We start from the raw sequence: 17101 nt of genomic DNA, 5'->3' as shown, positions 1-17101 counted from the left end.
AATCACCTAAAGGTACACGACAAATGGCAGAATTTGCTGAACAAGATCTCTTATGAATGTTGACCAACAAGAATATTATTTATGAATGGAGACTGCGAATAGAGGTTGTAAACTTGCATAGTTCTGATAACTGGTTTGTCTTGCAGAAGACGCAGATAGTGTAGAGAATGGGGAAAATCTACAGATAGTGATGCTTTTTTACATCTTTGTGTGCACAGTAGTTAAAAATTTCATGCATTTTCAATTCTTAAAAACACTTTTTGGGAGCCATTACTATTGATAGTGAAAACAGACTTGTTTTAGGCAAGAGAGAGTATTTTGGACTTTTTTAAAACATTCTAATCTATAACTCCTACAATAACCACAAGCTCTGATTCACGTCATCATACAGTGCTATAAAGTTAATATTTGCTTTCTAAACAATTAAAAATGATCTACAATATCGTTATCTGGGTCAAAAATATTTTGAAATCAGTTTAATCACTAGTTCCAAAGTCGAGTTATCACAAACGATGCACAATCTCAGGGACAAAATGAATTCTTATTAGCAACATAACAACATATTTGTATTCTATGTAGAAAAAATAAAATGATTACATTCAAAATTATAACCAACACAGATCCTTTGAACCAGTTCCTTTACAAAATAATTGGATTCTGGATAGGTAAAAATATCCCTAGTTGGTATTGATGGGAATGTGACATATGGACAAGATGAGTATTTACTACAGGGTAGTGCACTTTTGTCCCTATGTTGCACATGACAGTCACATGACAAAATGACAGGTAATCAATCTTGGGAATAAGTTAACAATGATCAAATATCTTTCTGTTTCACTGCCAAGATATTAACTCAGGTTGTTTCCAGTCATGATTTAAAAGTGAGCACGAAAAAGATGATGGAATACCAAGAAATATCAAAATGAAGCCCAAATTAAGAGTCAATTTGGGAAGAGTTAAATAAATATTAGGATGAAAAATGAAAAGCTATTATTTTTATTTTTACTACAAAAATAATTATGAGCAAATTAGTAATATACAAACCTTTCTATCATCGTATTACTTAGTTTCCAGTTGTATTGTTTGTTAGTAAGGCCATAGAATACATAAATTATACAGCAAGACTATCCAAAGTTGTTACAAATCTTACATAATTTTAATCTTGCTTATTCACCAAAAGTAGATTTACTAAAGGGATAGACTAAAAGAAAAATTATTAATCTTAGAATCATCATCAGGTCACGCAAAAGTTTTATCATGAATTTAAAATTCCTTGTATAAGTGTAACAACCTTGAAGAAGTTTGCTATAAATTCTGTATGAAGTATGAAGACGTCCCATGCTTCCCTCACTTACATGCAAACAGAGACTTGTATTGTGGTATTTACCAAACACATATGAGAACAGATTAATCAGTTGATTAGTGATATGGAATGGTACTAATATTAGACTTAACTAACAATATCTCGTAAGGTCAACATAAAACTTGGTAAACTTACCTGGGTTTGTGATCGGGGGACCTGAAAGAAGAAAAAAATCAGTTCAATATTATTCAAGGCCAAATGTAACATTTTCTTAACATTTATCAAGCAAACAAAAAACATGTCTGATTGATGATGTGATCATTACTTGTATTTTTCAAGGTGAGACAATTTTTTCTGATTGATAATCAGAATATGTTTTGTATTAAGAAAAAACAAGTATTTGGCAGGCTGGCCAAAAGTACATAAAACAAAGACTGATAATAGTTTGCCGGCACAGATATTCGAGAAGACATGATTTCTCATGGGCATTGATTACGTAAAGTTTGAAGGTGTGTTTGAAAAAAAGAAATGTCTGTCTGAGGCACAATAATTAGTTAAAAAAAGTCTGTTCAATACAAATGCCAAGAAACTTCACAGAGGGTCTCTGTGGCTGTTGGACAGTCCATCATGGGAGGATGACAAATTTGAAATTTATCAGCTCAAGTTTGCTACTACAGAATGTGAACTTCAGTAATAAATGTCAGAAAACAACCTTTCATTCAAGGATGTCAATATTTCAAGAACAGATCCAGATATCTTCAACTAATGTGGATTGTAAAGTTTTGAATTGTTTTTTTTGACTGTACATTATTCAAATGCCAGACAATCTGGTTTTTGGTAAGAAGCATTTGTTATCTGCACACATGTTACAAGAAGGTGCCTTCAGGAAGCATGTTATTTCTGTTCTTACTTTTAACGGACATCTTACATGCATCATTACAGAGCCTGGTCCAACATATAATAATTTTTTTGGTCACAAGGTAAGCGAGCTTAGTCACAATGAACAAAAGTGTTCTATTTACATAATGTGAAAGCTGGAATTCTTATATCAGGCTTTGAAGTAAGCATGTATAAGAGCACAAGGCACAGTTCACCACTTATAGTAATAGGTCAAGGGACACAAAGAGTGAGTGAGTGTTTATTTGTTTGTTTCTTTTGTTTGTTGTTTAATGCTGCACTTGGCAATATTGCAGCTGTATGATGACAGTCTGTAAACAATCGAGACTGGACCAGACAATCCAGTGATCGACATCATGAGCATCGATCCACACAATTCGGATTGATGACATGCATCAACCAAGTCAGCGAACCTGACCACCCGTTCCCGTTAGTCACCTCTTACGACAAGCATAGTCACCTTTTACGGCAAGCATGGATTGCTGAAGGCGTATTCTACCTCGGATCGAGTGAGTGAGTTGGGTTTAATGCAGCTTTGTACTGTATTCAAGTTGTATGACGTTATGTCAGCATAATTTAGGAGCAAAGAATAAAGTGATGCAGGTCTCAGATGTTTCCCACTTTAGTTAAAACCCACGAGCATGGTTATGGTGTTGACAAACCTAGAAATATAATTGAGGCAAACTGGGATTCATACCCACAATCATAGGATTCAGTTATGCCCAAGAGATGCAACAGTGCAGGGACACCAAGTGCCATATACCAAAGTAGGCAATCCAAGCCAAGTCCCCATGAAGTGATCTCAGCACAAAGAAGATCCTAACTCCCATACTTTAACACAGAATTTTGACATCACTAGGTATCACGTAGCACTAATATTACTTCATGGATGGGTTCCAAATCTTTGGCACAAATGGTGAATGCCTTATTTAGTAAACAACTCATCATCCCAATGACCATTCATCTTGGGAAGTAAATCATCCTATATTGTTATGATCATGACACACCTCTACATAAGACAGTTACCTCAGCAGGATTGGACATTCTTAATATTTGTGAACACCAAGGTTCATTTGTGTATAAGAGCTACATTTGAAACCATTTTCCATTTCCATCGGATACTATCTGGAATGCTGCGACCCAAGATCACCAACTCAAGGTGTTTTAATGATCAAATTCTACTTGACCATCTGGACAACTAATACTCAACTCAGACCAAATTTAGTTCCATTTAATCCTCTTCACATATAACCAGTTGTGACTTCCAATACTAGCTGCCCTACTCCATGGAGATTCAAGTCTGGCCTCTTACACAAAAGACAGCAGCCATAACGCCAGGCAGGAACTTACTTTGTTAATACCATGTGACATAAATTACACTCCGGGCTTTCAAACTGACCCCAACACCTGGCTAATTTCCCTCACAGCTTTGTCAAATGTAGAGGAGGCTACTGGGCTAATCAATTCACACATACATGATGGTCTATTCAGTGTTCCCATTTACCGGTTATTACCAGTTTTTTAAGGATAAAATTAGGCTTGGACCGGTGATTCATGTGACTGCCAGTCCCTGTGGACCGGCAAATAAAGTACATGTACCTTACAAAAATCTTTGCGAAATTCATATGAGTATATTTTGCGAACGAAGTCAGCTTGTCTGTGACCATCAGGGTTTCCCCTTGTCTATTTTTAGTGCAAGGGAATAACATTTCGCCTTGCTTCGGGGTAAAATATATATGTGGCGACTTGGTCTCGAAATATTTTAAAAAAGAAGAGGAAATTGTGTCTGAATGTTGTGTGAATGACATGTTGATCATGACATACGTTATTGACATTTACAGATATAATGTCTACTATCAATACTTGAGGTAAAAATTGTTTAATTAAGTGAACTACAAGATGATATATGTATGATTTTCAGAATGATAGATTTATTTTTTCAGTGTGGAAGGATCATGCTGTATTTCTGAAAAAATTTTGCTGTTTATGATGGTCTTGTGTTTGTGGAAGGCCTAACACAACTTTATATGTGAATATGAAAATGTCATCGCCAGTCTCCAAAACAGATTCCATTGGGCGTAAAAGGCAAAAATAGCATTGATAACTATTTGAATGGTTGACAGAAAACCAATGATGACACGTGTTCACAAAAAATGTAAGCATGTCCTGCCCTACCTACCCTTCACTTAAACCAGTTTTTATTGATTCAGGAACCCTTGAAGATTCATGGGTTAGCAGCTCAAATATCAATAAGCAAAATATAGCCAGTGAGCAATAAGTAATCTTTCAGCAATACGGAATCACTGATCACACCACATCAGCAATGTTTCAGCAGCATAGCATCACTGATCATTTAGAAAATAGTGCCCATGTCCAAATACGGGTAAATGCTATTTTGACATCCAACTATGCTCTACTAGGAAAATGTCCTAGAATTTAACAGGTACTCTTATAAGTTGTCTGTTCTGGAATCAGTAATATGAAAATAATGCCATCCAGTATAAAAATCAGGCAAGACATATCTCCCAGCACAACAATATATATATATTTGATGATATCCTTCAAGGGACAATTGATCTCTAATGAGACTGAACCCACTGCTTGAACTTACCAACGACATTCAGCTGTACGTGATATGCATATTCCTGTGTAGATGTGATCTGGCACTCGTAAATCCCTGTGTCATTAGCCTTGACATTCTTTATTAACAAGTCCCATGTAGTTATGTCCCCTGGCTGTGTTTCATGCTCCACCATCATATTTACTTGCTTGATCCATGTGATCTTGCCAATCGTCAGAAACTGGTCAGAGTTAAGTCGCCGCCACGCTACCTGAAAAAAAGATAAGTACTTGCTCAGTTGGATTGTCAGAATCAACAAAAGGGTGAAAATAGTCATCTGAAACAAGTCAGTTTATATTTAAGTCATATACAGGTTCAAAACAATATTTTATCATTTGCAATAGGCCATCATAAACAAACCTGGGCACTGTAGCTCACCTATAGAATAAGCCATGGTCATGTGGGGTTGGAACTTCATTAATATAACACCTTTAACAATTTTGACAATTTGCTGTGAGATGAGCATATATGATGGTATGATTTGTGGAGTGGTGATATTTAGGAGAGACAATACCATCCACAAATAGAATGCTATGTCCAAATCCAAAATTCAACAAAAGTTGCCTTTACTTGTGACCTTCATCATTCCAGCAGGTTCTCTGAACCATTCAGTTTTAATCAAGAAATTGTTTAATCATTTTCAAATGTCAAGGGTTGTTTTTAAATTTGGATAGTTACTCTCGACATGAACCTTATTATCTGATAGCTCCTTAACTAAGAAAATGATAACTGCATTATTTGATATTCATGTCACTTGATTCCCAAGATAACAAAGGTGACAAGTTCTGAAACATTTGCAAAAAGTTCTATTTACAATACCATCAACTTGGGGTTAAAGTCATTTATCAAAGAGGATGATGGACAATTAGGTGGACAAAAAGTAGATAATTTGACAGGATTAGAAACCAGATATTAACTAGCTCAGATTAAGTATGCAGAAAAGATCTAAGAAATGGAAACAGAAGTAAATATGACAGTTTGATAAATGGTTTGCACAACACATTACTAAATAATCATCCTTTATTTCAAGAAAAATACACACAAACCCACACAATGACAGTAATAGTTTTTTACCCAAATAACCTGAATACAGAGGAATGATGTATTATTTTGGGTAGCATACAATACAATATGAATTATTTGCCACAATCTTCCCTAATCACATTTTTTCCATTTCTCTACAGACTGTTTTGACTTGATGTGTATTGCTTTGATGAATGAGGACAGGAATATGAAGAAAACATAATTTCATTACCAAACTATTCACTGACCTTTCCAGAAAAAAATGAGAAATCAGCATCCATCTAATCATAAGATCTCTGTTTTTAAACATATTCCTAACATACAAATGAATCATATTTGAATCTTACTTCAAGGCTCTGGTTTATTTTTCTATTTACATGATACAAATGGCAGACAAATTATACTGCAACATGTAAAAACACATTTTGATAGAGTTTTTAACCCCCTACACACAGACAGGAGAAGGTCTAGGGTCATATCTTATCACTGTCATCACAACAGGAAATAAGTCTGAGATAATACCTTCCTGATGAATTATTCATTCAATTACGGCCATGCCACTTTCCTAACAACATCTCTTATCTGCACAGCAATGAAAGGGTTCCTCTGCTGAATGAGGATGAAGCACATAAGTGCAGCATGTTGAAGAAGCAGATTCTGATGTGCAGGACTATTATGGACTTAAAGAGTTGGGTGAATGAAATCATAAATACATGGACAATTCCTATCAGACTGACATATCTGGAAGAGTTGCCTAACCTTAGTACTGTTAAACAATTGCTGTGCAATTGCCCATTTGTCCTCTATGTATAATGGAAGGAAAAATATAAATCATTATTCTGGGACTATCTTGGAAGTCTTCTTGCTTTGTGGCAAAGGATATCCAGAAATAACACTGAAATTACATAACCCTGAGATAAGTTTGAAACAACCTTGGGATTATTCTGAAACAACTCAGAAAAATAACCCAGAGAAGATCTGAAACAACCTTTAGACTATTTTGAAACAACTCTGAAAATATCATAAAGTTACAATGAGAATAGTCAGAATTCTGAAATAAATATTCTAAGACAACTAAAAATCCCAAAGTACTTGACACAAGGATCGGTGAAATAATATTACTCTAACCACTTGCAATGAAGCAAGGATCTTCAACATCTTTTGAATAGGCAGCAAAGATGACCAAGGCATTATCCGTACCATGCGAAGTGACCACTTTGATGATGCTAATTGAAGCCGAACCCAATCTGGCCTATATCTATATTTCAGTGGCAGCAGGAGGGATTCATGGCATGTAGCTTTGCGGTTAAATAAAGCACAGACTTCTCAATCATCCAGTACACCTGCTGGCTCGCTTCCCAACAGAGATACAATTTGTGCAAAGCCTTTACTCATGTCCACTACTTTCCATCACATTTTCATTTTATTTCTATTTCTATTTTGTCTTATATATTTCTGTTTTGGGCCCAGTTGTCTAAGGTGCCACAATTGTGTCCCTTGGGCACTCCAGAAACCTGTGATTCTGGGTTGAGTCATGTTCGCCTCGATAATGTTTCTAGGTTTGTTAGAACCATACCCGTGTGTGGGTTTCACCAAGGTAGTAAACGACTGAAACCGGCATCACTTTAGACATTCCCCCTGCATTAAGCTGACAAGCCATGGTATAACTGTAAAAAGCAGTGTTAATTTTAAACCCAACTCACTCACTCACTCTTAATCTTCACATTACCTTCTTGTAGTCTTGTCTCCATTTTGTCTCCATGTTTGTCATGTTTAATGTTGACAACATTTGTACGATATATTCCAAATTATCTTTCATTTGTCTGTGAAAAACATGAGCACAGGCATGGTGCTGACAAACCTAGAAACATAATCACACGAACCCTGATTCAAACCCACAATCACCCCTGCCCCCAGATTGGCTTGGAAAACAGGATATGAATACTGAACTTTCTCTGTGAACAGCATCCACATTTACCTGGATTGAAGCACTGCATCTTTTATTGAATATTCACATTGACAATTGACCAGGATGCACTTTTCCAAGTGAACACAATTATTGCAATAACACTTGTGTCCAAGGAAAGCTTCTACTCCATCATCAAAGACAAAATTGTGCACTGTCTTGCACAGGGAATGAGATTATGGAAATCACAGGAGGGTATTTGAATACCCATTTCATTGTCTAGACCATCTAAAGAGAGTTGGACAGAATTACAAATTAGCAATCTGGTCAAAAGTAAGCACTAAATTGTAGGACAATGCCATATGAGTATACATAATGCTGATAAAACACAGAATTGTTTCCCAATTACTGGGAAATATCCCTTGTTAATACAATCTGAAGAGATTTCTAAGGTGTGTTTATGCCAGGGTCTACAAATAGTTTCGCTTGAAGGATGGCTATATGAAGGTTGACCAAAATCAAAACAATGTTGATATATATATGACCCTAAAGTTACAGCCATACTGACCTAAAGAGAGTGGATATGAGCTTTAGCTTGTGATTGTGCAAGGAAACACAAATTTATGATTGTCTGAGGTAATATCCGGTCGATTTTACCATTTCTTCTTCTGTACAACATGGGAGTTAAATAATATTCCTCTTTGGTAGAATATATTCCTCTTAGACATATTTTCAAGCACAAGGCATGACAGAATTGAATTTTTTTCACTCCGTTAATAATGTAAATGTAATATGATTCTGGAATGGTTATAATTCAATCTTGATCTGATTTGTAGTTTCAAAGAGTAGTCCAGTCATATTTTTGAGGTAATAATGGTATCTTTAACACCACTCTGGAGTTCTGATTGCCTTGACCAATAGAGTAGAAGTATTGAGGCCTCTAAATTTCCTGTATGGTACAACAAGCGTTGTAATTGCCGAAGATGGTGATCAGTTCAGAACTGGAGATGAATGTAATTAGTTGTACTACAATCAGGTCCATCCGCCCAGTAATCTAACATTCATGAGCTGCTTGATTACAGGTGCTGAAACTAGCACAATGACAACTGATTAAAAGAAAATCTATTAACACAAACTTTGACCCAATTTCTTAAGTGTAAATCTTGTAAGAAAATAGCTGTGTAGGTGTTTGATAACATTTTAACAAGATTAAATCTTAATAAATAGAAACAGGAGGATTAAGTAATGTTTCCAGGAACATTTTTATGCAGTTCATGCTGCTTTGAAATGAAATTGGTAGCTTTAGCGCATTTAGTTACTGTAGGAGTATTGAGTTGCTCATTCTTTACAGTGATGACACATTACGTGGGAGACCGCCTCTGTGGTCTAGTGGTAGAGCGTCCACCCGGAGAGCAGAAGGTCCGGGGTTTGATCCCTGGCCACGTCATACCAAAAGACGTTAAAAGATGGTAGTTGTTGTTACCCTGTCTGGCGCTCGGCATTAAGGGGCTAAAGCAAGGACTGGTCGGCTTGGATCAGTAAACTGTGTCTGAGTGGGGTATTCATGTAAAACTGTGGCATGGTATCTCAATGAGCTAGCACTATAAATCAGCATCAGTTTGGACTAGTACAAGCAGCCACACACACAAACACACACACGCGCATGCACGATGCTATATAAGTTCAATAATCTCAGACGAGACGTTAAACCCAATTTCACCTCACCTCACATTACGTGGAAGTAGCAGTTCACCTTCATGCTTGAATTAATTTTGTGTGCATGAGAGGGAAGGGTGGCTACTGTTTGAAGTTGATTAACAACTGTTCAAAACCTACAAGACCTGTGAAGATCAGGGGTAGAATAGGCCTTCAGCAACCCATGCTTGCTGTAAAAGGTGACTATGCTTGTCCTAAGAGGCGACTAACGGGATTGGGTGGTCAGGCTCGCTGACTTGGTAAATGTCATCATATCCCAATTGCGTGGATCAATGCTGATGATGTCAATCACTGGACTGTCTGGTCCAGACTCGATTATTTACAGACTGATGTCACATAGCTGGAATATTGCTGAGTGCAGCATTAACACAAAAAAACAACAAAAAAACACACCTTAGCACTGGTTTTTGTTTTATCCCAGCATATACAGTATGTAGGACATGAAGAATGAAATTCACACTTTGTACCCATGTGGGGATACGAAACAAGGTTCTCAAATTTTAGTGATGAGTCAGCATTATAACCATAGGCTTCCCTACTTTTTAAAAACAATTCTTTCCTAATTTTACTTTTACCAGATTGTGCCCTACTGCATGAAAGATATGACATATGATGGAAATTAGCCCCAATGCTATTCAACAACATATAAGTGATGGACAGACATGCATGACAAAGGATCTTTTCTTGCCTAAGGGAGTACCGTCGTAAGTCCAAAACAGATATAACAGTTACATTCAGTAAATGAAAGTGTCTCTTGTGACATGATACTGAAGATATTGATGATGAATATTTGATCATCTGCTTGGCTGCTCACTCATTTATAATGACATTTATCTTTATCCCTCAGCAAATGTAAACTTGGTTGAAAAAATCTGAGCTATCACAAAAAAATTCAATTTCACTTCCTGGGCATTAAGCACTAAATTCTTGAACCACTGGGAGTTTCTATTCAAGTTCTTTAAGTCAAATGAATGCTTGTTCTTAAACCATAAGCTTTAGCATTTTTATACAAAAATGATTATGCAATTTTCAAGGATATAGTTCATGAATCAAACTCAGAAAAACTGCAAATTCTTCCAAAATAATTCATTAATACTGCTCAATTGTCAGGGAGAACTAACTAGATCCTTTCAAGAAATATGCTTTCCATGGTTGATCAATTTCTGATGGTGTCCCAAAACGAGATTGATATTGGCTCCCAACATCAAAGGTGGAGAAATTGAAAGTCTCTATATGCGAAGATTTTAAAGCATCTTTTATGTCAACTTCTCTAATCTGGACATGTTAAAAGCGCTGACTATGACAAGTTGTTGGCGAAGACGACAGCTATTTAACCCTGAAGCTGGCATTTCCGCCAGCACGTACCGTAATGTCAATAAAGTTAAGACAGTAAATAGTTCCTTTTTGAATATATTTGCCAAAAAGGAATGCAAAATCAATCATGGATATTTGCACGTCAAATATTCAATAAGCGTTGGGAAGTGAAATTTATAGGAAAGTGAAATATTTACTATTTGAGTATCGACTGTATCTTCAGATATCAACATTCATGACTTTAGCAAGTAATGTGTTCAGAACTGAAGTCAACATCTTAAAAGGATGATTGAAGTGTTTACTTAATAGTCAATTATATCATCTAGTCATCTTGCCACATAGACCAGACGCACTGGCCAATACAATAATTGATAAATTTGTTACGATTCATTACGGATAGACATTTGCGTCCTCATCCATTTAATTTGCCTCCTTAAGAGGCTTAGTTCAAATCTTTAAATTTCACTGATGACAGTTCCTGAGAATAAATTGCGTACATGCTGAAGATGTACTTAAGATTGTCAATAAAACCACTAATTTGTGCCATTATCTGAAGAGTAAATTACATACACTTGGATGAATCACTACAATGTCTAAATGACGACTTTTCAATCAATGCCTGATCACTAAGTTGTTTGAAAATCTATAGCATTGACATAGCTAATGTCATTCTTCAATAAACATGTCAGTGAACGTTATATAGTGCCTCTCTTTGCATGTATATGTGGATGTTTGAGCTGAGATACAAAACGATAAACATGATATGGATTAACATTTTAACGATTGCATGTAATTCATCTCTTCTCTACTGCAGCCGGAGTCTGGATAGAGCATCTGCCCAGAGATTTGAAGGTCTGATGCCGGGCAGCATCTTACCAAAAACCATTAAGAGATGGAACTTGTTGTTACCCTGCCTGGTGCTAGGCATTAAGGGGACAAAATAAGCTAGTCAGCTAGAAGTCAGTTTATTGTGTCTGAGAGGGTTATCCATGTTAAAACTGCAGGGTTTCTAAAGGAAATGTGCTTATCAATGCAGTGGCGTTAACAGAAATACCCTTGTCACATCTGTTCAAGGTAAATGGTGTGGTTATACTATATGATTTGCGTCAACATTTGTTTGTTTGTTGTTTCATGCCGCACTCAGCAATATTCCAGCTATATGACAGCAGTCTGTAAAATAATCTAGTCTGGACCAGACAATCCAGTGATTGACATCATGAGCATCGATCCACGCAATTGGGATCGATGACATGTATCAAGCAAGTCAGCGAGCCTGACCACCCAATCCTGTTAGTTGCCTCTTAAGAATCAGAATCTGATAGTCGCCTTTTACGACAAGAATAGTCGCCTTTTACGGCAAGTATGGGTTGCTGAAGACCCATTCTTCCCCAGAATCTTCACGAGTCGATTGGCGTCAACAAATGATTAATAGTGGGTTGTAACATATAAGGGCATATCACATGGATATCATTACGCTGTGTCACTTGTCAATTCCATCGATCAAACAAACGTTTGCTGATCATGTCGTCAACAAAGAGAGACTGTATGATATTCTTTATAGAAAATTCAGTCACACTGTAGATAAACAATTGTTGAAGCCCATCATCACAAAGAGGACTATTTGACACAATGACCATGTTTTTACAGTTAGAAAATCAATAGATATTTGTCAAATTGAACAGAAAATCTTTACCATCTGTATGCACTGACATGTGTTGAAGACAAAATGTCAATATCTTGTTCATTGCAGCTATAGTTGATTCTCATTACAACTGGCAGTTAAAAAACATTCTGACATTGCATCACAGGTTTCCGATCAATGGCTATTGTTATTTTAACTCGTAAGTCAGAGTTTGCTTTTAAAGACCACTGTCATTATATGTCATTCCAAGGAACAATTTAGTAATTTCTGCTAGAACAAATATTCTAACGTAATGCTTTTACAGTCCATTCATATCAGTCACGCATAAAACTATGTAACAATCATGAACTTGTAACTTGAAACTACTTCCATAGCATGTATATATTGCAAATGTAACAATGAAACATGAAATTCTTGATTTCACATATGCAATGATACAATATAAATGGTAATAAAAGAATTCAATAATTATATTGATCTATATATTTACAAAACACATTTACAGTCGAACCCTGTTATCAAGAAAACATACAACTTTATGGAAAACAACTTCTGGTTTATGCATATAGTGATGTTTCGATGTAGATTCTTACACCATTATCAAGCTACATTTTCTCACCAACTTCTAAAATGCCAATCAAACAGTTAGTAAGAACCTCCTTATCTTGAACCTAGCAATGCAAGCGTTGGATATCCGAACATTAAAATGAGGAATGACAGATCAAGTAACAGTATTATAGATACCTAGTATTATGATTGCATACACACAAAACTAAAAACACAACATGTGTATGCGATGACAAATTGAAATGTATTTCAATGGCAATGATTAATAACAATTGTGACAAAAAAAGTACAGTGTAGTTTACACACAGGCACAGCAGCCATCACTATTTAGTCTGTCCACTTGGCAAAAACAACAATCTGCCACTCTCACCTCATGCACGTTAATTAATTCACAGCTTGGAAATTGTGAGTTGAGTCACATGGCTTTGATTCCTTTAATCCAACTTTGATTCGCACTTTTTTAAGTAACCAGAAAGTGCATGACACTATGTTTTGAATCATGTCGACTCATGATGTTATATTTGTCAAGATTACCATTACAACTGGATTAAAAAATACGTACAAAATGATTGAACAATTGGTTTAAACAGCACTGTACTTTTACAATGATGTTAGATGAGAGTGGAAAGGTACAAGATCTACTTACGCTTCTCAAAACTGTTAATGTTGAAAAGGCCAACTTTGAGATTAAGATACAATATTCAAAGTTGGGACCGAGTCCAAGGTTCATGACAGCCCAATGTTTTTTTATCTCAAGTTCAAGATAACCAGGTACATTCATATGTTTTTATATATTCTGAAGACCAGATAATATTTTTGAGATATCGCTACACTTGAGATAACAGAGTTCAAGATAACAAGGTTTGACTGTGTACAGATAATCATGTTGTATTTTATAGCGGGATAAGCTACTTTTATAAATAACAATCAATAAAATCAAACACATTTTCCAACCTGTGTGAAAGATTTTCAAGAAATGAGATGTGTTCGAACTAATATGTAACAAAAGAGAAATATGACTGTTTTTGAATTAATAAATTCTTAAAAGGATATTTCTCATTGTAACTTATAACCAAGACTGAACCAGGAGACTACATACCTATTCATTGTTATTAAAAGTAACAAATCGGACCAGTGTATCAGTGACTTTGGAATTCATCATCATTATAAAGATGATTTACTGGAGAGACCATTCCTTTGATGCTTCATGGTACTGGCATGGATTACCTATTATTCTTGTACTATATGCATGACAAAAGTTACAAACTAAATAAATACTTCACACTTGAATATCTGTACCAGGGACTTGTGCACTGTAAAAATCCTCCATTCAAGGAAGATGATTTTTATCATTGACAATGCAGCATTACAGTGTTGGGGCATCATCATCGAAGCAAATAATCCACTTTGAGTTTCAGAATAGACACAATGCACATGATGAGAAATCAAATTGAGCATATTTTTGAGCAAAGAATAGAAACACAAATTGAAAATTTCATGTCAAATTCATCAATCATTTGGCCCAGAACGAAACTGGCATTTTTATTTACAGTACAGTGCTGCGTAATAACCAAGCTGGATTTGTTTGAATCCAAAGCATGAGATTTGTATATCAAGTAGAAATTTTAGCACTAACAAATTAATTGTGGATGTTCCTCCCCAGAGCAATGTGTACATCAGAATACATATTGACGCGTAACAAAAGAACTCTCAATTAATGCATTCAGTCAATGCTGCTGATGATGAACAATTCTGATTCCACTAGGAAAATGGTCTGTAGGGAATCATGGCCCAGATTCATTAGCAAACCTCCAGAAAAGTCATGAAAAATTCAAACATTAGTCCTTATCGTTAGGCGGAAAGCGAAACGAGGCACTCTGTTTTATCCCATTTACCACCTCGCTGTTAAACATGTATTTCTGCATGGCTGTACCAGTTGAGTGAAGGGCGCAAGTCCAGGGCATGATGGACGCTGCAACTTCAATGTCTTCATTCATTGACATAACAGAATGTGAAGAGCATCCGTATCTAATACAAAGTTTGAGTGAACCTTTAACAGATATTTTCAAGAAATGAACTTAACAAAATATCTGTGGTTCCATCATGTTGAAACGAATTACATCACTTGAACTTGAGAATGAATATCAAGGGATGTTGATGGCAATGTGGTGTTGAATAACAAAGTACCACACATTCTGGCTTGAGTGAGTGAGTTGGGTTTAACGCCGTTTTTAACTTTATTCCAGTTATATCATGGCGTGTCAGCTTAATGTGGGAGGAAAGCCCGAAGTGATGCTGGTCTTAGACATTAACCACTTCGGTGAAACCAACGAGCACAGGTATGGTGCTGACAAACCTAGACACATAATCGGGGCGAACCGGGATTCGAACCCACAATCATAGGTTTCTGGCGTGCCCAAGAGACGCAACTCTGCACAGCAATTGCAGCACCTTAGACGACTGGACAACCCGTGCCCCCATTCTGGCCTAATGGGGCCCCAAAGGAAACACTTCATTTTAGAAGACACCTTCATTTGAACTTTGCCAGATGCATTCATTTCGCTTATGGACAACCAATACTACCATGTAAGGCATTTTATCACTCTATAGAATCTAGGCCCCCCCTGAAGTCTGATTTCAATATCAACGCTATTAATCAATTTGCTAAAGCAATGCACAGAATAGAGAATTGGTATGACTAGAGGATGTGAGGTAATTATCAGAAGTAAAAGAGAGTCAGAAGTAAATTATAATCAATAGAGATCAGCAGTATGTATCAGAAAGACACACATCATTATCAAAGTGAGTGGTTGAGTGGTGTAGTGAGTGGTGTAGTGAGTGAATGGTTGAGTGAGGGGTTGAATGGTTGAGTGAGGGGTTGAGTGAGTGAGTGAGTGGTTGAGTGAGTGGTTGAGTGAGTGGGGTTTGATGCTGTTTTCAGCAGCATTCCAGTCATAGATTGTTATCTTGTTGTTGGTGCCAAGCCTGAAGTGATGCAGGTCTCAGACATTTACCACTTTGGTGAAACCCATGAGCACGGTATGGTGCTGCCAGACCTAGAATTCAAACCCACATCACAGCTAGTGTGCGCAAGGGATGCAACTCTGCACAGCAAATAGCGGCGCCTTTGACGACTGGGCCAACCATGCCCTCGAGCTATTGTCAGAAATTCAGAAGTAATAATCAGGAACTCAGAAATAAAGATCAGCAGAGACTATTTTTTTAAAAGACTCATTAAGATCAGCATTAATAAACTGAAAGAACGTCTGACTACAAAGTGCAGATAAAAAATTAATATGTGTAAACATCAATCTCTTCATTGGCACTTAGAGGAATGTCGAGGAGAATGAAGGATTACTACTGTGGCTGAGCTATCCAGGTTTTGAAAAGGAAATTTCAGAAAGAATCTACTTTTCTAGTTTAATTTTACTGACAAAATTTCAGACACATGACTGACATTTGTTGATAAAATCATGTGTACTTGACTTAGCATGTTTTCCGAGAATCAGATCTATCTCAGCATGATGTTTTTTATACAAGACATAAACAAGGTCATCAAGTCTCATGCTTAGCCTCAACCAACTCTCTGTAACTAGTTTCTCATCCGTTGTACATGAGATAGATATAGATAGAGATAAATTTATCACTCTGGATTTACAGAGAATCATTTTATGACAGTAATAGTCTGGATTTGAGTGCTTAATGACGAATCCAGATGTGCAAAATATAATAAACTTGCCTTAATTCTGCAATTACTTCATCTTAAATGTCATGCAGAGATTTTGAACAATAATGGAAACCTGAAATATAACAAAACTGCCCTCTTTAAAGAAAAGGAAGACGAAAGCTATTCCAATTCTTTGCAAGAGATATAGTCATCACGCGATACAGCCCCTCACAGCCAGAGCTTGTTATGTGTAACAATCCTCTACTTGTATAACAAGACTGTAGGTGACAAACTTGCCACATGTAGTTTGTTTGTTTTCTGTTAAGTGTCACACAAAGCAACATAGTAGAACATACCACTGTTTGTTGGTTGTTTAACATTGCACTCTGCAATATTCCAACTACTGTAAAACGTGAAATTAATGCGTCTCCAAAAGAAGGCGACTG

The 17101-nt window shown here is 36.4% G+C and overlaps 1 protein-coding gene across 6 annotated transcripts in view; it reads right to left on the bottom strand.

Moving 5' to 3' along the window:
* The window catches only part of LOC124136674 (zwei Ig domain protein zig-8-like), a 429679-nt gene that overhangs the window by 27327 nt on the left and 385251 nt on the right, over positions 1 to 17101 (bottom strand). For all 6 annotated transcript variants that reach the window (XM_046502651.2, XM_048401631.1, XM_048401677.1 and 3 more), the window contains 2 exons: positions 4812 to 5031; positions 1499 to 1519 (listed from right to left, as the gene is read on the bottom strand). In XM_046502651.2, coding sequence (XP_046358607.1) covers positions 1499 to 1519; positions 4812 to 5031 — 241 coding nt within the window. The remainder of the gene's footprint in view (positions 1 to 1498; positions 1520 to 4811; positions 5032 to 17101) is intronic.

This window comes from Haliotis rufescens, unplaced genomic scaffold (genome assembly GCF_023055435.1).
Source record: "Haliotis rufescens isolate VD_foot unplaced genomic scaffold, xgHalRufe1.0.p SCAF_1, whole genome shotgun sequence".
Taxonomy (NCBI): domain Eukaryota; kingdom Metazoa; phylum Mollusca; class Gastropoda; order Lepetellida; family Haliotidae; genus Haliotis; species Haliotis rufescens.
Note: the sequence above shows the minus strand (reverse complement) of the source record. Positions and strands in the feature narration are given on the sequence as shown.